This window comes from Camarhynchus parvulus, chromosome 7, assembly GCF_901933205.1.
Source record: "Camarhynchus parvulus chromosome 7, STF_HiC, whole genome shotgun sequence".
In the NCBI taxonomy this organism is placed as follows: domain Eukaryota; kingdom Metazoa; phylum Chordata; class Aves; order Passeriformes; family Thraupidae; genus Camarhynchus; species Camarhynchus parvulus.
The window spans coordinates 17,295,688-17,315,556 of record NC_044577.1 but is presented as its reverse complement, the minus strand read 5'-3'; the positions used below and the strand labels follow the sequence as shown (position 1 = coordinate 17,315,556).

The following is a 19,869-nucleotide window of genomic DNA, read 5'->3' as shown; positions in this document are numbered from 1 at the left end:
ATTAAAAAGGAGAAAAAAAAGTTTGGGTTTCACAAGATGCAAGAGAGAAAAAAAGGAAGAAACAGATAAAGGAAGCTGAACCCAAAGCATTGCATGGTACCCTCTGAAAGCCAAGGAACTGTAAATTAGAGATGCCTTTGAACAGGGTGCTGCTCAGTGCCCATCCCTTGCTGGCCCACCATGGTGAGCGATGCCGGCCGAGCTCCTGGCATGTCACCTGCTCAGGGTGAAGGGGTATCACCGCAGCCTGTCACTGGATGGTCTAAAGGACATGTAAAGTCCTTACCCCACGCAAAGGCCACTCCTGTGGGTACATGCAGCACTCCTTCCTTTGACTGCCACCTGCCCCAGTGAGGGCTGAGCCCTGGGGTGAGTTTCCATTACCCACCAGAGTGGACTGGGACTCGCATTTCATGAATTCAGGACAGATCCACCAAAACCAATGGAGCAAGACAAATGACACCAGGTATCAGGATTCGGATTTCTCTTACTCAAGTGACTTTTCCTCTGACAACAGTTTAGAGCAGAAAAAATAGAAGCTTTACCTCGAAGTGAATTCAGCTGCATGTGATGCCCTTTGGTACCAAAGTTTGCCATTTTCTTGTGGCTTCAAAGTGGTTGAAAGTTAGTTAGTAGCCCAGCTTCTGACCCTGATTTACTGAGCCTGACAACTAATTTGAGGGACATGGACAATCTAGCACTGCATGTTTCTCTGTCACAAGCAAGGGACTGGGATTTTGTCTAGGTTGGAGATCCTTCCCTGACATTTCTTGCCATGACCAAAATGGGAGGATACCAACTGAGAGTAGTTGCTAGAAATGTGCTTGTGTTATTAAAATGGGATATGCATCTCAGGAATCACATTTGGGCCTGCACAAATCCTAAGAAAGAGATTGCAAGAGTTTGGAAAGTCACCTTTCTCTTCTAGGGTGATCAGGATGGCAGTGTAGTTGTACAAGCCTGAGATACTGTGGGCTGGTGGTGGCAGTTCAAGATTTATCAGCTGTCTGTGGTTGTTCCTCAAGATGTCCAGCAGGATTCCTCTGCTGTTTGCAAGCTATTTAATGCTGTGCCTAATTTTAATCTGCAATGTACTGTTTGTCCACATCTGTTGTATTAAAGTGTTCATTAGCATTTAAAGAAGGAGCGGATGGTATTGATCATGCCCATTAAAATTAAACAATCATGCATTAGTGACTGATTAGAAATCCTTCTGCTGTACCAGCTTTGCTGGTTAAAGCAACAGCGAGTGAACTTGTGAAAAAAGATTTCAGGAGGATTTAGTTTTCTGTCTTGTTTTTTGTCACTTTTAATGTGGCTACTCCCTATCTTGATGATAATTTGTTATAAATAAAAATGTGCTTACATTTTCACACATACCCCCAGTACTTTACAAAGCTGAATCTTTTTTTTTTCATGTTTTACTAACATGCAGCTAGAAGACCATGCACAGCAATGCGTAAAATCAGACTGTCTTGGGCAACTATGCCTCAGGAAATGCTCTTTGGAAAGGAGCCATGTTATGTTCACTTAGGGTTTTCTTACAAATCTGTTAAAGGCAACCATATTGAAGCACCAGTATGTCTAGGTTTGCATGCCAGGAGCTGGACACACTATCCTCCATCCACACACATATCCTTGGCAGTGCTGTAGCTGCCAGACCCTCCCTCCATGGCTGACTCTGCAAGTGGCACAAAATGCCACTGGTGTAGATCTTCCCCTTGGTTTCTTGGCTTTTCTTCCTCTTAGGCTTCAGATCTCCATGCTTGGATGTTGATGTTTTCTTAATCCCCAAAAGGTACATGCATTTTCCTCTTCCAGGGTTTAAAATGCTCTGAATTATAAGAAGCGAGCTCTGAGATGCCTGCTGGAATGGATGATGAAAAATAGCTCATGAAGGCAGATTCAGAACTGGACGTCCAAAGTGAGTGAGTATTTGCATCCTATTGAGAGAATATTTACAAAATCAGATTTTCTTTTCTTTTTTTTTTTTTTTTAATGTGAGACTTGCTACCAGAGCTTATACAGAGTCTTGCTGTTCATTCAGCAGCATTTTACTCTGGATCCTGTGGGAATCACAAGAGCTGCCCTGCTCTCTCTGGATGCCAGACATCAGCAGGAAAGTTTCAGGGTGAACAGCAGCATCTCTCCCCAGCAATTGGTTCTTGACCCTGTGGGTGGGTTGTGAGGGAGGAAGCAGTGCTCAGTTCAGATAGGAAGAGCAGGTTAACCTCAGCATCATGGTCCTTGGTTTTCTGAAATTTTATAGGCTTTACCTCCACAGCTGATGTCTTCATAGCATGAGCAAAAACAATACTTTCTTTTTCTGCCAACAAGATATGTGGTTCAGTTTTTTTAATGTGTTTTTTTTCTTTTTTTTTTTCTTTTTTTTGTCTTTCCCTTATACCTAAGGATGTCTTAAAAAAATAGGAAAGAACAACAGGAGGATGGAGAGCAGTCACTTACCACTGAGGGTAGCAATCATTCTTCTTCAGCTTGGTGGCCCAGAGCTGGGTCTGATCCTGTTGTATATTGGCTTCTTAAGAAGACAGGTTTCCCCAGCAGCACTGGGGTACCTGGCACTGCCATCAGGATTGGCTGTAAGAGAAGAGTGTCCTGGGGAGCTGCTCCATAGAGGGAGTGACAGCCAGACCAGCAGCTCTGGGTGGCACTGCACTCTCCAGGAGCTTGTTCCCTGTGTCCTGCCGGCCAGAGACCAGAGGTGTGCTGCTGTGCTGTGACCCAGCTGGCATTCAAGTGCCTGTGAAACCCTGCTCCTAAGCAGGGCAGCACTGAATGAGAGACTCCCTGGAGCAAAAACACTGCCCAGGCCTGCAGACACAGGCTGCTTTTGTTTGCATACAGCCAGGGCAAGTTCCTGTTCAGCTGGGAGGGGAGAGGGCCCATTTGTGCTTCCCCCGAGCTCTACCGTGACTGAGCTGATGCCCCATGAGAACCTGCTTTCTTGCTGTGAAATGGGGATGGGTGATTTTGGACACGGTTTACTTTTTTTAAAAAAAATGGCTACTGCAGTTTTGCTCTATCTTATCTGCTCCCACAGATTATTTTCTAGCAGTTGGCCATGTATGACAGCATGCTGACCAGAATCTGGCAACCTGCTGAGCAGAGGTTGCCTCACTGAGAACAACAGCCCCCAGCCAAGGCGCCCCTCACCTCTGTCCTGCTTTTTAGCTCAGCTGATGCTGCTCAGGATCAAACCCCATGTATTTTAAGACTTTCTATAACTTGCTGACTTGCTACCAAGAACATTGGACTGTACATCGAATATATGCAATTGATTTTTTTGATTGTGCTAGAGAATGCACTTTGACATAGCAATAACAATAATTATTATTATTACTTTAGACTGGGAAAGATGGGCAGTGACTTATATAACTGTGGAAAAACCCCAAACTGAGAGACCTCCTGGCATCTCATGTCACTAAATGGAATCAAATAGCTATGCTACCTCTGAAAATTACATCTGACAGAATTATTTTCTGTATATGTGTCCACCATAGAAGGGTTTTTACATAATATTCTTATCTAATGAATTGCCATGCTTAGCAGTTCAAGCCAGTTTGTTGCAAAAATTTAGAGGTTAGAGAGAAGAAGTCTATTAAGGCAAGAACACTAATAAGGGTCTGCCAAGATCACGTTTGAGTGAATGTAAATACAGGGCATTTGAGATTAGCAACTCAGAGGACAGAGGAATGGCGCCGGCAGGCAGGGTCCCCCTGGGAGGAAGGCGAGCTGGGGCTGCAGCGTGCAGCCTTTCCCTGCAGCACCTCCCACGTTCCCACAGCCCCTGCCCGGGCCGGAGCCTCCTCCGGGACACTCCGAGGCACCTCCGGGACGCTCCGGAACACTCTGGGACACCTCCGGGACACTCCGGGGCACCTCCGGGGCACCTCCGGGACACTCCGGGACACCTCCGGGGCACCTCTCCGGGACACTCCGGGACACCTCCGGGGCACTCCGGGACACTCCGGGACACCTCCGGGGCACCTCCGGGGCACTCCGGGACACTCCGGGGCACCTCCGGGACACTCCGGGACACCTCCGGGGCACTCCGGGGCACCTCCGGGACACTCCGGGACACCCGGGACACTCCGGGGCACCTCCGGGGCACTCCGGGACACTCCGGGGCACCTCCGGGACACTCTGGGACACCTCCGGGACACTCCGGGACACTCCGGGACACCTCCGGGACACTCCGGGACACTCCGGGACACTCCGGGGCACCTCCGGGACACTCCGGGGCACCTCCGGGGCACTCCGGGGCACCTCCGGGACACTCCGGGGCACCTCCGGGGCACTCCGGGACACTCCGGGACACCTCCGGGACACTCCGGGGCACCTCCGGGGCACCTCCGGGGCACTCCGGGACACCTCCGGGACACTCCGGGACACCTCCGGGACACCTCCGGGACACCTCCGGGACACCTCCGGCGCTCTTTGGCAGGGGCTGGCAGGTGGAAACACGGACATTGTGCAGTGTAGAATGCACAGTGTACCCGGGGCTCAACACATACATTCCTTTCCCTGCCTTAGCAAGCAAAGTGAGGGCTCCCCGCAGCAAAGAGAGCATTGCCCTCATGCTGTGGAAAAATCCCAAAGGCTTGAAAAGTCGAGATATGGCCTGGGGACCTCTGGCAGGCACTAGCGAGTCTGAGGGAGGCTTTCTACTTGTCCCACTCACTCCCTCCCTCCTGAGAGAGCTGCCTGGGGAGAGAGATCCCTGGGGAGGAGGTTATGCCACCACCTCTCCTCTCACCCCCATCCCCTCCCAGCAACCACATCTTGCTGAAGGCTGCTGGAGGCAGTGCAAATCGACACTTGCAAAAGGGCAGTGGCAAAGCTTATATAAAAGGGCAAAAAACCAGACTACAGTAAGTATTTTAGTTACTTCCTGATAGCCTTCTGTTTCCCACAGCTATACATTTGCAGAATATTTTTAAAGTGATTTCTTTATGATGTGACTAAATGTAATTTGTGTTTTCAAAGGAAAACAAAAATCAAAGCCCAACAGTGAAAGGGCTGGGATCTTGCACTTTTGAAAGTGGCTACTGCATATCAAAACCAGCTACTTTCAATCAACATTTTTTGCTGTGCATTTTGTGGAATGGCTACAGGGTAACCAAATGAGCATTGTAATTACATTCCCATAATGTGCACATATTGCTCTGGGCTCCAAATGATCTGCTATACCTTTGGAATAACCATTAAGGTTTCTATCAAAAATGACCACATTTCAGCCATTCTCTTAGTGCACTGATAAATGTAGTATCAATTGCACTTTTTCTGACACTGACTTGTATTATTCCTTTGGTTTTCTTTTTCTCATTCTTACAATTTTTGTGGTCTTGCCAGTTTGTGTCAAAGAAACACGGTATCATAGGATTGGACATGACCACCTTCAATTCAACGTGCAGGATGCATTGGCACCCAGGCTTTACTAACAAGAAAATCACAGCAAAGCACCAGGAGATACAAGCCTGTTAAATTAAAAGGAGAAAATCTATTTGTCCATGGAGAGAGAAAAAAGGAAAAAGGTACTAATTGCATTGTGGAGGTATTTTATGGAACTGGTACAGTTGGTCTTACTAGAAACTGATTGTACATGTTATATATTTAAACTTATATTTATTTTACAAAATCTGATTCTGCCTATCAGAGCATAGTGTTGAAGTATTTACATTAAAAAGGTATTCCATAAAAATTCATGTCCAGCCACCATGTAGAGATCTAGCTGTAATTAAATCTCCAAAAGTGGCTATCCTCCTTCTTCTGTGTAAGAACAAGTGCGTCCTTTCTGGATTGCAATCAATAGCAGGTTACCTGATTATACACCTTATTATGTCTTATATAGTAGTGTGAGCCACTGGAGGGTGACATGTGAACAAATAGATATGCTTGATCAGATCTTTTCCAGAAACACACCTTACAGGAGAGAGAAAAACAATTAGTGTGTGTTATAGGTTACTGATTTACAATTTACATCATAAATCAATGTCTGATTATTTTAATGCAAAATATTTTTTAGCTTCATTTTATTGCACTAATGGTTTCAATAACACACTGTAATTTTCTCAGATGAAGAGGTGATTGGACAGCTCTTACAGAAATTTTTAATTACTGTCATTAGTGGCTGCAATATTTTTTTTCTATGGACCTAGGATATGTGTGATTGTATTGTGCTGTGGGTACTCTGTGGCCATGAGAATCCAAACTCCCCCTTTCCTCCTAAATGTTTGCATCTGTAAACATGTGTCACTGTGCAAGTCTCATCACAATAAATACTAGCATCACACAAACATTAACTAATGTATTGACATGCTATTTTAGGCGGGTGTGGTGGTACATCCCCACCCTTGGGCCACACTGTGATTTCAGAAATACTCATTAAGCCTTGGCCTTGACAAGCACCACCTGAGCTAAGCTCTTGAGCTTATCAGAAACACTGCCTGCTCCCACAAGCTTATGCTTTCTAGTGAGACTGTTTTTTAACGAACAGCCTTGAAAACTCATTATTCTTGCCTGAATAAAAATCCAAGTGGAACAAGATTTTTGTCACCACACTTTTAAAGAAAATTGCCGACCCAAATTGTGGCCAGGATGGAAAATTACTATGACTAAAGCCAACTCTTTTGTGACCCTCTAAAGAGCAGTCCTAGTGAGACCCTTTGGGCCCTCCTGGACTGCAGCAGGCTGTGACCAGCACCTCCCCCTGAGTGGGACCTCTCAGAGCCAACTCTCATGTTTGCCATACCTGGGGCACCACCGCTGACCACCAGCAGTGGAGCCTGGGCTACCCCCACTCCTCCAGACTCAATGCTTTGCCCACTGAGAACATGCAGAGAGAAAGATGAGAAAGGCATCTGATGTGAATACTTTGATGAATTCAAAGGGAATTTTTCAAATGTATATACCTTGTATGTAGTCCTTGGGGTCTGTGTGTGAGCATGCTGTAGGAAGTGTACTATGAATGTTGCTCTCCTAGATTCTTAAGTACTTTAGATTTGTAAGTAAGTTAGGCCTATTACTGAGTTACTGTTGTGCTACAGTAAATTCTATAAGAATCTTTTGTTAAATTGCTTACATTAAGATGTCAATTAAGTGCTGTTAAGTGCTATTAAAACTTTTAGGCCAAAACCATTTTTCAAGTGTGGGGCTAAGTTTGGCAAGGAAGTCCATTCTGAACCTTGTGACTCAATGGGAGAGTCTCCCTTATTCTTTTTTTATCCTTATTCTTTCTCAGCCTTACCCTTTTTCCATGTAGATAATTTTTGGTTGATTTTAGTTTTAGATTGATTTTAGACTTCAGTAAAATTTTTCTCTGTGTGCTTTAACCATCTAGTAAGTAGTAGAGTGAACCTTGCCAATGAACTTTGTCATGCTTTCACTTTTATATTAAACATACTTTTGCTGATATCTTTGCCAGGGATTCTTTGAGTGTCCTAAAACACTCATTCATGACAGCAGGTAAAAATGTATTGCTTTAATTAAAAAAAAAAAAAAGGAGGGAAAGGAGCATAAAGAGTGTTGAGTGTAGTTAAGATAGGAAGTGTGTAGGAGAGCCAGGGACAGGGCAGCAGGAGTCCTGCCTCCAGAGAGAAAAGCTGTGTTACAATGCCAACAGCCGAAATCTGCAAGGTTACACGCAGCACAGCACTTGTCCTTTGTCCCAGCAGACCAAAGGTCACATCTTTTGTTTCTGACAATGGAGCTATTGTTGGAGGTCCATGTTCTTGCTGCTGCTTGAAGCTCCTAACATGTAAACAACTTTGCTTCCCCCCAGATAAATGCAGAAAATGTTGCATGCTCAATCTACTGCATGTCCTTCCATTATTCCAGCCTATTCCCCTAGCAGGTCTTCCAAGGGCTGCTACCATGTAGTGACAGCTCATTTCAAAGACAGATGAGACCATAACAGATTTTTTTCTTGAAAACACCTGATAAATACTCCAGATGACCTTTGCTGACATGTGAGCTCTGAGGGAAGAGCTTGCTGGTAGCACTGGACAGGCAATGCAGGACCCTGACTGGGGGACTGAACAGGCGGGGATGTTTTCCTCCACTCACATTAACCTAATTTAAGTGTGGCTGAAAATGCAATGTTCACCTTTGAGTTCAGCTTTGCATGTCTTCAGCTACTATTAATAGCTAGATGTAGGACAGTGGTGCTGCCTATGTCTTAACAAACACAGAAAAACCTTTTCCATCATGGCAAAGCCAGTTGGTAAGCTTGTTGTGTCCATCTGCCCAGGGCACCTGGGCCCTGCAGGGCAGAGCAGGAGCATGCAGGCCGTGAAGGTGAAAACAGGGGAAATGACAGTGTTGCAGGTCACAACAATCATCTCCTAAGTTACAGACCTTCATTTTCTGGTACCCTTGCTGTGTGCTGTAGGAAGGGAAGCCTCTGCCCTTCACACACATCCCATTTCTCTTTTCCCTGTCCTGAACTCTTCTCCTCAGTCATCTGTAAAATATGTGAGCTGATATACACAATTTTCAATAAAATAATTATTTTTCACATTTAAAAAAAAACCCTGACAATACAGTTCATGAAATGTCCTGTCTGGATTCCTGACAAAGTCTCTGCTCTGGCCTATTAATTTGAAAGCCATTTGACTACATATGTAGCTTGAAGATTTGAAGAATGCATTAAGTATTAAATGGACAAGTAACTAAAGTCTGAAGTTCTGCTTTAGCTAGTGCCATCAGCACTCCATAACATTTAATGTGATGCTCTTGAAAGCTGTGAAGGTTGGCTACTTCTTTAGTAAAATTCTGATAATTGTGATTCAAGATGTTAAGGGCTTTTACTGTTCATAAATCTCTTCTTCCATGTAAGTAAACTAGTATTTTTAGATTTCTTTTTCTGAAAGAAGTAAAAGTACATCAAAATTCAAAAAACATTGATGGCTTTTCCCTGAGCTGTCTTGTCTGGAAGCCAGGTGGGTGGCAATCCTCCACTAATGTGGATTTAGAGGAATGGAGTGTGGTCTGGTCTCTGGAGAACTGGTTTAGTTCATCTGCTTTTGTGTGTGCTGAGAAGCCAGCAGTGCAGGTAAGTGTGTAATTATGGGCTTATTTAAAATGGAGATTCTTTTACACGACAGATTGCAGCACGCACAGGAAGAATAATGCCCACAGAAAATAGAACACCTCCGTGAGGGCTCTTGTACCCTATTGTGCTGTAGGCTATTTACAGGCTTTGGCTCAGAGATGATTCCTGGTTTGCCTTACACGGGCACGGGGTTACACGGGCCGCGGCCGCCTCCCTCCTGCTGATGGCAGCGGGACCCGCCGGCTGCCAGGGAGGCACCTGGAAGTGCTGAGCTGCAACAGTTGCGCTGGTATCAGCCCTGCTCAAACCGCAGCACAAACAGGATTATAGCAAACACCAGGGCCGCAAATCCCGTACAGCTTCTTCAGGGCTTCTCCCGTTACTACTGCTGCCAAATACCACGTAGCAGTTATTCTGCTGTGTTTAACGGCTGTACTTGATTTAATGTACTATTATACATGTTACCAAAAATGGTTTAAAATGATTGATCTATTTTCTTCTGGCCTGTCTTCAAATAGTATTGTGATTGCAGAGGGCAAGGCAGCCAACTTCTTTGTAAAATTCTGTTGAACTGCTGTTACCCGAGGAGCAGAGGCGTCACCCAGAGTCCAACTCCTGACGCTGATCCGTGGGGCCCTGGTGAGTGATCCCCCATTCCCCGGGGAGCTCTGGGCAGCCTGCGCGCTGCGGGCGGCTGTTCTGATACAGTGCACTCGTACCATGCTGGTCGGCAGGCACTGCGGGGGCAGCCAGCCCACAGACCCTCGGCTTTATTTCGTGAAGCCACACTGCCCTTGAAAACTGGCAGGCTTAAGGAGTTTATTTCAGTTTATTTTATTTGGCATATAAAAATATTTTAAACAAAAAAAAAAAGGAGAGCTAGAAACTACGGAGACTTCCCAGCTGGCCCAGCTTAGGCACGAGTAGCCCCGGGCGCGCCCTCCGCCCCCCGCCCCCCTTCTGCAGCTGAGTCCCGCCACGTTCCGCCCGGGAGCTTTTCGCGCCACAGGGCCAGGCCCTTGCAGCTCCACAAAGCCTACACCGCGAGTAGAAAAAAAAGAAGGGACCTCCGCACTGACCCCTTCGGGGATATCCCGGGAGATCTGATAATTTCCTTAGCAGAGGCGGGCGGGCGGGCGCAGGGGAGCCCGCCGGGTGCCTGACCCCGCGGTGTGTGCGCTGCATCTGCCAGGATGCGGGCGGCAACGCGGGAAAGCCGCCGCCAGCCCCGCCCCCCGCGGTCCCTCCGCTTTGGCGCGAACCTTCAGTTCCAGCGCTCGCCGCCGCCGCCAGCATGGCCCCGCCGCGCCCGCAGGTGAGCGCTGCCCGCCGAGCTCGCCGTAAGGCCGTGGGAGAGGTCGCTGCTGCTGCGGAGAGAGGGGGAGGCTGTGGCGCTTGCCGCCCCTCCCATGGCGCTCCGGGGTCTTGCGAACCGGGGCAAGCCGGACTGAGGCGCGCTGCGGAAGGCTGGTGGGGTCGGGCGCGGGGGGTTCTTTAGTTTGGGCACCCCAGGGAGAGCGACGTCGGGGCAGCCCCACCACTCGGACCCACAGCTCCGGGTCTCCTGCCCCGCCGCGGTGCTCGGGTCCCACGTGCATGGCGGTGCCCTTGCCCGCCTTAGTGGAGTGGGAACTCGGCTTGAGAGCCGTGCTCGGCGGGGTTGGCGGCCCGGAGCCATGCGCCCATCGCCCCTGCCTCGCCGAGGGCGCGGGCCGGTGGTGGGGCGGTGTTGTGGGGAGCGGCCCCGCGCCGCAGGGACGGGACGGGCGGAAGGAGCACAGAGGTCGGCCCAGCCGCGTGTGTGCGGGGCGGCACCATTTTAGCGGAGGCGGGAGCGGCGCTGGCCGGGACGGGCGAGTTTGCGAGCCCCTGGCTAGCCCGAGGCACCCGGGCCGGGCCGCTCTGCGCCTGAGGCCCCCCCGTGCGGCCGGGCCGCGCACTGGCCCCGGCTGCGCGCACCCTCAGCCGCGGCGGGCGGCACCAGAAAGCTCCCCTTTTGTGTCTGGGGCGGCCGGGCCGCACTTCGGCGCTCGGCGGAACTGTGGAGCGAAAAGCCGCAAGCAGAGCGGTGCTGAGGAGAGGGCGGAGGACTCCAGGTTGGCCCGGGCAGCTGTTGCTTAAGCCCCGTGTGTCCGGCGTTCGGCCCCGCCGGTGGGCCCGTGAAGCGCCCCCGCTCATAACCGGGCGCCGCCTCAGTGTGGGTGCTGCCCCCTGGGCTCGCTGCCAGCCGGCCCCGGGGGATAAAATGGGTCACTGCCAGTAGAAACATCTCCTGGGAAAGGAAAACCTGAAGCCCGTTAAAAAAAGTCTAAATCGGTGGCAAAAGGAGCCAAACAGTAAGCTGTTTTGTCTAGAACGGTTGTTTCAAATCTGTGGGTAGGATTCTTTGGCCCTTCCTTAAGAGCTGCAGAGTATTTAGTGTTTGCCTCAAACTGCAAGTAATAAATGAATCAAAGTAGATTTCTAGGTACTTTTCATGTACTTGCACTTTTTTCCATCACTGGCTATGATGACTGGGGAATGGCATGATTTATGTGCTTATTTCCACTTGCCTGTTTGCATAAAGAGTATTCTTAAATACTAAATGAAACTCATCTGTAACAGTGATCAGAACTGTGTCACAGTAAAAACTACTGTCATTCCTAACTTGGAGATTTATTTCAAAGCTGATGTTAGTTTTCTGACTTGCATTCAAGGTTGCTAAACATCCTAAAATGTTCAAGCTTCCTAAGCTTCAGTACAAAGATATTCTTCAAAGCTACTGTGCTGCAGTAGGTCTCTTCTTAATGGTGTTGCTGTTGTCCTTTTGTAGCGTCGTTCAGCAAGGAGAAACTTCACAACCTTTCGAAATACAAAACTGATTCCCATGGAAACATCCTCATCTTCTGATGACAGTTGTGACAGTTTTGGTTCTGATAATTTTGCAAATACTGTAAGTACAGTACAAGAACAAATAAGATCATATGTGCTGGACTAGTAAAGAACTGCAAAAATGTAAAGCTAATAATGTAAGACTACTTGCTCTGCTTATGTTTTTGTATAGTAGTTATAAACCTGTTCTATATGCTGTAATTTCATTTCACTCTTTACTTGTGCTTCTAGGTGGTAATTGTTGGAAATAGATTAGCTATCAATTCAGGCCTTTGATATGTCACCTAACCTAATGTACCTGGTAATTTACAGCTGTGGTTCTAAAACCCCTTGTGAAACGCCTTAACTTTTTTCTTTATTAAAAAGCTATTTGCCTGTACTGCACATATAAATGTTAAAAATTTTCTGTACAACTTAAAGGATATTTGCTTTTTGTAGAAATGCAAATTTAGGTCGGATATTAAAGAAGAACTGGCAAAAATATTTCATGAAGCCTCTGATGATGAATCTTTCTGTGGCTTTTCGGAAAATGAGGTTCAAGATGCATTGGTAAGACAGTTGATTTTTGTTTGCTATTTTATATTTAAATTCTTATACATTCTTAATTGGAGAATAATGTCAGCTTCAACTTGAAGTTCACTGTTTCAGAAGGAAGCATAATTTCATTTAGTAAATAGTCCAAGTAGCCAAAGTTTAGTTTTCTTTTTGTCTCCATGAAAAGCACTCAAGATATGGAGCTTTAAAAATCTGCCATAGGTATTTTGAAATATACATCTTAAAACTGTCCTTGCTGGGTGTTACTCTGTTGGAGCCTAACATTTCCGGTTTCCTCAATATGAAATGCTAGCCTAGCCCATGGACTCCAGCAAGCTTCAGAAAAATTCCTGTGTCTTGACATGCAGTCAGACCTCCACTCTGGCAGTGTAACAGGGAATGCTGAGCATCTGTCAGCAGTAGAGAAATAGTCATAGGTGGTGAAATCTGCCTTCCTGCTTTTCTTTGACATCCATTTTATTGCTTAAAAAGATCAGTAGTTGATACTCGGAAGAGAAACTGAAATAGTACCACTTTTGGCAAAACAAGGTTCATCATAACTTCAGCACATGCTGGGAAACGACTAGAAAAGAAAAAAGGCTAATTGGAAGAAATCACATCTGAGTTAAAACACAATCGTAAAGATAGTAAGTAGGAGACAAAGCTGGAGTAGATAAATATAAAAAAAGTCAGTAACTACACATAATGTACAACCAGAATCACATACCTGCTTAGTAAAAACCCTGTGTAAATAAAAATGGCCATTTGATGTCCATTCTTACTGCTGATCAAAGTAAGACTGTCTTGTTGTGTCTAAAAAGAAAAATCAAAGCCTATTGCATAATGAGCTTTTAACTAAATTATGTCCTCACTGAGCCATTGGTTCTTGAGAAATTTGTAAGCAAGACATCTGAATTTGAAGATTAGAAAATACTGGGATTTTATTCATAATTATTTCATTGGTTGGCTCTAGAAGGAAGTGTCCTTTTTTTATCATTGATATGGTGAGATGACTACTTGATAGCTTACAGAATTGGGTTTGACCTTGTGCAGACAACTGCATAGTGGCTTTTTTTACAGCCAAATGCTAGATGTAGCAAAATGGAGCCCTTTAAAGGCAGTTCTCTTTCTCATACACACGAACTGCTTTTGCTGTTAGATCTACAAGTGAGAGCTAAGACTGCTGCAACTGCTGCAAATACTACACTCCCTTTTCTGGTGTGTTTGGCACAACCGTGTGCGTCTCCCTGAGAGGTTTTCATCCCTGTGTCCCCTGTCCTTTCCTCCCCCTCCAAAATACACTAGGACTGGGTGTCTGGATTTCAGCAAGGTAGCCTCTTAAACTACTCCTAGACAAAATGTTGTCTGCTGTATTTAGCTGCAGAGCAACTCCCCTGGATTTACATGCTTCCATTTTGGTTTGTTAACAGAAATTGGAATCAGATTCAGATGAGAATGATGCAAGTGCTGAAAGTGAGACCGATCAGAGAGGGCAGAAATGCTCTGTTCCTCTGAAAGTGGCCATGAAGTTTCCACCTCGAAGATCAGAGAGGAGGAAGGGTGGCATGGAACCTGTTCCTGAAACACCGATGCCTGCTCTAGATTCAGACTCTGACACTGAAGAGAATGGTGCTATGTTTTTAGAAAAAAGAGCTTTAAACATAAAGGAAAACAAAGCAATGGTAAGTACTCTTATGTCTTCCTGTGGACTGGCCCTTTCCCTCCCCCTCCTTACAACTCTCGGGGGACCTCTGTTTAAATTCACTGTAATGGGAATTATGTGAATGCATTAAAATGAATTTGCATTCCTAAAATATAAATCTGATACTTTATATTCACTGGCATATGAAAATCCATAGGCTGCAAGCCTAACAACATAATAAGTTTTGATCATTTCCAAATTACTTGCAGTCACTAAAACATAAATAAGACATAAATGCAAAGAGTTGAAGAATGACTGCATTTCCTATAAGTAATTGTACTTTTAGCCAATTGCCCTAGTAGTCTGTAATAGCACATAAATACCCTTTTAAAGCTCTGCTTCATTTTTCTCTCTCTTGTTAGCTTGCAAAACTAATGGCTGAGTTGCAAAATGTTTCTGGTATCTTTGGTGGGAGAAAATCGTTGCCAGCTGTCAGTCATGTGAGTATAAGCTTACTGGATTTGCATTCAGATTTCTAAGAGTCAAATTCTGACATTACAAAGCAGGATTCTCAATGTAAAAACGTAATAAACTGTGCAAATCAAAGTCCAGTTAGAATTTTATTGCTTCCTAAAATGGGTATCCTCATTGTGTAATTCTCTTTTGATTTTACCATGGTACAAAGCAGAACAGATTGATTTGTAAAGGTTAAGTGTCTCCACAGGCCAGTAAAACCAAACAAGGTGCTGTGTAAATATGTGTTTATACAAAGGCTGCAGATAAGGGAGGGCAGCTCAGACCTAAATATTCTGTGAGTTTGGGGCCTTGAAAAACACCTGGCATTTAGCCCAACTTTTAAGAAGGTTGGGTTGTGAATCAGCAGTGTAATGGATTTTACTGCTGATGTATTTGTAATTTGGGTGAAGATTAGAACAACCCTGGAAATCACAGCTCCTCATAGACACAGGTTCTGCTGCTTTTGACTATTTCTCAGTGACTAGCAGAATGCCTAACATGAACTTGCTTAGGATCTTCTTACATTTGGTTTGCTGACTGGGATAGACATGTCTCTCTCTTTGGAAAAGATGAGAGGAGGGCATCTTTAGGGGAGGAATTCACTGTAGGGTCAGGAGCTATCTGTGTTGTCACGTGTTTCATTAGGGGCTTTTAAACATTAGCAGGGACCAAAGCGACTTCCAAGGCGTTCACTGCCCAAATGTGCCTTGAGGCGGAACCCAGACCGGAGTTCTCGGCCTCACACAAGGTCCAGGTCCTTGATTGAAGGCCCTCCTACTCTTGTACCGGAAGAGGAAGAAGATGACCCATACATCTTGGTGAGAAGAAGAAAGATGTCTGATGAATACCTGGAGGTATGATGAAGATCTAGTTCTCCTGTTGTAGGTTGTGAGGGTGGTTTTGTATGAAGGTTTCCCTTCAAGAAAATAGCGATTCATAGAGAGTTGATGAGGTTTATCAGTATGCCATGGCCTTAGAAGAATTTAAAAAAAAAAAAAAAGGCATTTTGTATGTGCTCTCCATTTCCCTTTCCTTGTCCTTGAAAAATCACTTCCTCTTGCACCCCAGCAGGAGTGAAGCAAGATCAGTAGCGTCACTGCACCCTGAGGGGGACAGATCAAGTAAAGGTGCTAAAGCTGCATCCATATCACGTGTCTGTACAAAGTTCTATTATATCTTGCTTATATATATGATGGGTGTTTGAGACTTCAGCATTGCTGTGAAGATCCTCGCTTTTGTAGAGTTGTTGCTGAAACTAATACTGCAAGTATTGCGTCTTTGCTATTCAGCATGAAGCCCGTACTCCCAGGAGGGGTCACCGTGGTGCCATGGCTTTTCCACACGTCGTGCGCCCAGTTGAGGACATAACACCAGAAGAGCTGGATAATATCTGTGGATCTGCAAGCGAAAAAGTATATAACAGGGCCTTGGTAAGTATATTCCAGCTTTGTGAAATGTGTACTTAGTGAAGTAATTTTTTTTGTTATTCTCTGTTTGTGTTTTAGCATCAAATAGGGTACACTCCCTCTCACTGAGAGAAAGGATGTGATTTTGGGGAGAAATATGTCTGGGATCTTGAAGTGTCCCTTCTTATTTTTTCCTGAATTTGTAGAATGCCCCTTACCAAGCCAATTAGCTTGATTTCACTCTTGAACAACTGTCATACCTAAGTGATTACGAGACACTGAAGATGCAGTATCAGAACAGTCTTGGTTGAAACTTGCAAGGTGGCTTTCTATTTCGGGTCACTGCCACTGAGATTTTGTTCAATGCTTTTTTTCCCCCTATCTAAAATGCCATCTTAAATGTCTCGCTTGTTTTTTTGTGTTCTAGGGATCCACCTGTCATCAGTGTCGCCAGAAAACCATAGACACCAAGACAAATTGTCGTAACCCTGAGTGCGTGGGAGTGCGGGGCCAGTTCTGCGGGCCCTGCCTGCGCAACAGATACGGGGAGGATGTCAGAGCAGCACTGCTGGACCCGGTAGGACAGTGCTCAGTGGTGCTTTTTGTGCTTGACTTCCACAGCCAGGGCTATTGGTCGCTGGCAGCAGTGGTTTTAACAACTGCTTACAGTGCCTAATGCACTCCTTGATTCACCCTGAATCGTGGAACTGTGTTGTGTAGCGCTTGTTGTATTTACTACTTTTGTAGTTTTAATTGCAGGAGTAAAGTATGAGAACAGAAAAGCAGCCAGAATATTCTTGTGTTTAAGCATCAAAATAGTGTTCTCTTTATCTCTGCATTAGTGCTTAATGCCCTGGGGAAAGGAACTGTATTGTGGACAAAGTGCTGCTGCTGTGGGCTGTGATGTGGGAGTTAAAACAGAGTGGAATGCTTCCTGTGGTTATGTGCAAGGCAGGCAATGGAGAGCTTAATCCCCTACAGACTGAGGAATTTGTACTCTTGTACTGGTTTAGACGACTTTCTGCAGTGCTGATGTTCACTGCAGAACTCAGTGTGTAGCAGGGCACCCTCCTAAGCGAGTGTGAGCTACATCTGGCATAGCATCTCAGCTAAAAGGGCTTCTTGTTGTCTCTCTTCTGTGTAGACATGGAGGTGCCCCCCATGTCGTGGAATCTGCAACTGTAGCTTCTGCAGACAGCGAGATGGCCGATGTGCCACCGGTGTCCTGGTCTATCTGGCCAAGTACCACGGCTTTGACAATGTCCATGCCTACTTAAAAAGGTGAGTGTGCCATTGTGTCAGTGATGTGGTTGCATTAAGTGGGATAAGCATCTCAAAAGTGGGAGAGAAAAGATGTCCACATCCTAGTTTGCCGGGTAAATCTCAAGATTACTTTGTGTTGCCTCCAGAATCTGAGATTTTGCCCTATGATTTTTCTGATAACACTGAATTTTACCTGAAACAAGTGATATACTCACTCTGCCTTTTAGCTCTCAACCTCAGTGTGTATTGTCAAGGCTTCCACTAATTGGTCCAAAGAGTTTTCAGTGTTTTGCTACAAGCTGACTCATGTTTTTACTTGTCTTTCAGTCTGAAACAAGAGCTTGGAATGGAAGACTGAAGCTGTGACTGCCTTTAAATTACATATTCTTTCACCAACATAATATTATTGCCTGCAGTGAATTGTTTAATCAAATGAGATTACAAAGTGCCTTCTCTGCTTCCCTTTCCTTTTAGGTAAAAAAGGATAAAAACCTTTCATTTATTTCAGTATAAATCGTACTTGGGAAAGCTGTTTAGTGCAGGTCTTCACCCACAGGCCATTGTTTTCAGACAACTTTGCAAATCAGATAGCATCAGTTCTTTTTAACTTCTTTTTTTTCTTCCTGAAAGGAGATGGGGCTTTAAGCCATCCGTTTCACTCAAGCAGCAATCTATGCTGCAGGTTTACTTATCCTCCAAAATTGGTTACAAAAAGATAGAGATGTTTTGAAAACTTGGGGTGGTTTTCTCCACAGAACAAATCAGCCAACTTCTGCAATACAGGCACTTCATGACCAAATGGAATTGTAGAATTCTCTGAAACAACAGCATGTTCTTAAGTTCAAAAACGAAGCTCTGTAAGTCGCAGCTGAGCAGTCTCCAAGCACTAATATTTGATTTTATAGAGTACTAAAAGTTCACACTGGCTATTTCAAGGGAGATTCTATGAATTAAAAAATGCAGTAGATGCTGTTTGACCTGGCACTTTCTGTTTTTGCTCAGATGAGAGAAGGCCACTGTTGAAAGCTTCCACAGCTTCCATTGCCTACTGGTGACAGTGATGGGAATGTACTGGCATACATTGTGTAGTGACCACTGTCTAAAACAGGATGTTCCATGTGGTAAATTACTGTTTTGGTGGACTCTGTTTTCCCTGTTCCTGCTGCAGCTGCAGAAGTGCTTTGCAGAGTCAGCAGTCGTCCTGGGGAAGAGGGATGCCTCCAGACCAGGGCTTGGTCAAGTAGAGGGGTGGCAGCTCGTGTGGCTGTTGGCCATCTTTGCGTGGATGAGAGGTGGTAACTTGTTTAGTTTGGTTATCAGGAAAACAGGCAATGAATGTTTCTGTATCTGGCTCTTTGTGATTGTGGAATGTTCTTTCACATGACATTTGTGAAATGTAAGTACAGCAGAAACAGAGCTGAAGAATTCTGATATGCTAAGCACATAGGGGTCTCCTGTACTCTGTTGTAAAAAAGAAGGTGCCATGAAAGTTGAATCCAGAGAACCACCAAGTTTGTAAATGTGCTTAGTTTTGTTATGGAAACTACTGTATAAGCTTTGTATAAGGTTTAGAATGTAATGCTATAAATAATGTACAGTTGAACAGTAGAAGAATCACCATGGGTTTACAGTTCTGTGCCTGTGCAGTATTTGCACTGTGTGTATACAAAATGATCCACAGTTCATACCTTTCTGGGAATTGCATCAGTGTGTGTGGGAGGGGAGGAGAGAGGAATTTAGAAACAACAGATATTTATGTCTCAGACTTGAAGTTCTGTTTCATAAATCATCTCTCCTATTGAAAATCTCTTGTCCTCTCTTTGTCTGTTTTTATAGTGTGAATAGCTGTGCAATCTGAGGTGTGGAGAGTGCTCTTCCCTCTAGGTACATTTTGTGAAGAAGGAACTCATTTTAGAAATACATGTTCTGACAGATAAAAGTGGTTGGTTTTTTTTTCCCTCCTAATTGCTTGGCTTGCCTTCTGATTGCTAGAGTGTGAAAGTACTGTGCTAAAAGCAGACCCTTGTGTTATATTACAGAGACTGCTGTATTTAGATTTCCTCAGATCTACACTGTTCTGTACAAATTTCTTTATTTTGAAAATAAAAATTTTCAATTTTAGAATATTTTGTCTCTGAACTGGTTTTAAAAAGCCTGTTGGAGCTGTACTTCTCTTTTACCACTTTCAGGTGAACTTATACTGCAAAGTAAAGGACTTGGTTGTTCCCATCATACCTGGGGGATCAGTGGGACTCTGCCATCTTATAATCTCTGGCCCTGTGTTCCTGAATCAGTCTTGCTCTGATATTCATGCTTGGAGTGAATTTTTCAGTACCTGGTGACTAAATGGTGATGGTCAGAATACAGAGTGCTTAGTTCAGGCTTAGCGGAGGCTCTAGGCCAATGTGCTGTGTGCTTTACCCTTCTGCTTTTTCTCTACTTGTTTTTAAACCAGATGCCTACATCCTGAGTTGACAAGGATGAGCATCAAATTTTGGACATGAGTTGGAGTAATGTGTGTGCCATTTAAATTTATTTATCTATTTCTTTTACAAACAAGCTCT

General features: G+C 45.0%; 1 protein-coding gene across 2 annotated transcripts; it reads left to right on the top strand.

Annotated features, from left to right (window-relative positions):
- Nucleotides 1-10,272: 10,272 nt before the first annotated feature.
- On the top strand, nucleotides 10,273-19,382 carry CDCA7 (cell division cycle associated 7). 2 transcript variants are annotated; one of them, XM_030952773.1, is made up of 10 exons: nucleotides 10,273-10,388; nucleotides 11,886-12,005; nucleotides 12,383-12,493; nucleotides 13,909-14,160; nucleotides 14,543-14,620; nucleotides 15,302-15,490; nucleotides 15,926-16,066; nucleotides 16,470-16,619; nucleotides 17,187-17,323; nucleotides 17,633-19,382. In XM_030952773.1, exons 1-10 carry the CDS (start codon nucleotides 10,368-10,370, stop codon nucleotides 17,661-17,663), a joined length of 1,230 nt encoding a protein of 409 aa, XP_030808633.1. In that variant the 5' UTR covers nucleotides 10,273-10,367; the 3' UTR covers nucleotides 17,664-19,382. The 2 variants fall into 2 exon arrangements, with proteins under 2 accessions (XP_030808633.1, XP_030808632.1); XM_030952772.1 differs by having other exon boundaries at nucleotides 15,299-15,490.
- Nucleotides 19,383-19,869: the final 487 nt, after the last annotated feature.

Coding starts and splice junctions, on each gene's coding strand:
- CDCA7 (XM_030952772.1), top strand. CDS start 10,368: ATGGCCCCGCCGCGCCCGCAG. Junction 12,006..12,382: donor CTGATAATTTTGCAAATACT/GTAAGTACAGTA, acceptor TGCTTTTTGTAG/AAATGCAAATTTAGGTCGGA. Junction 14,161..14,542: donor TAAAGGAAAACAAAGCAATG/GTAAGTACTCTT, acceptor CTCTCTTGTTAG/CTTGCAAAACTAATGGCTGA.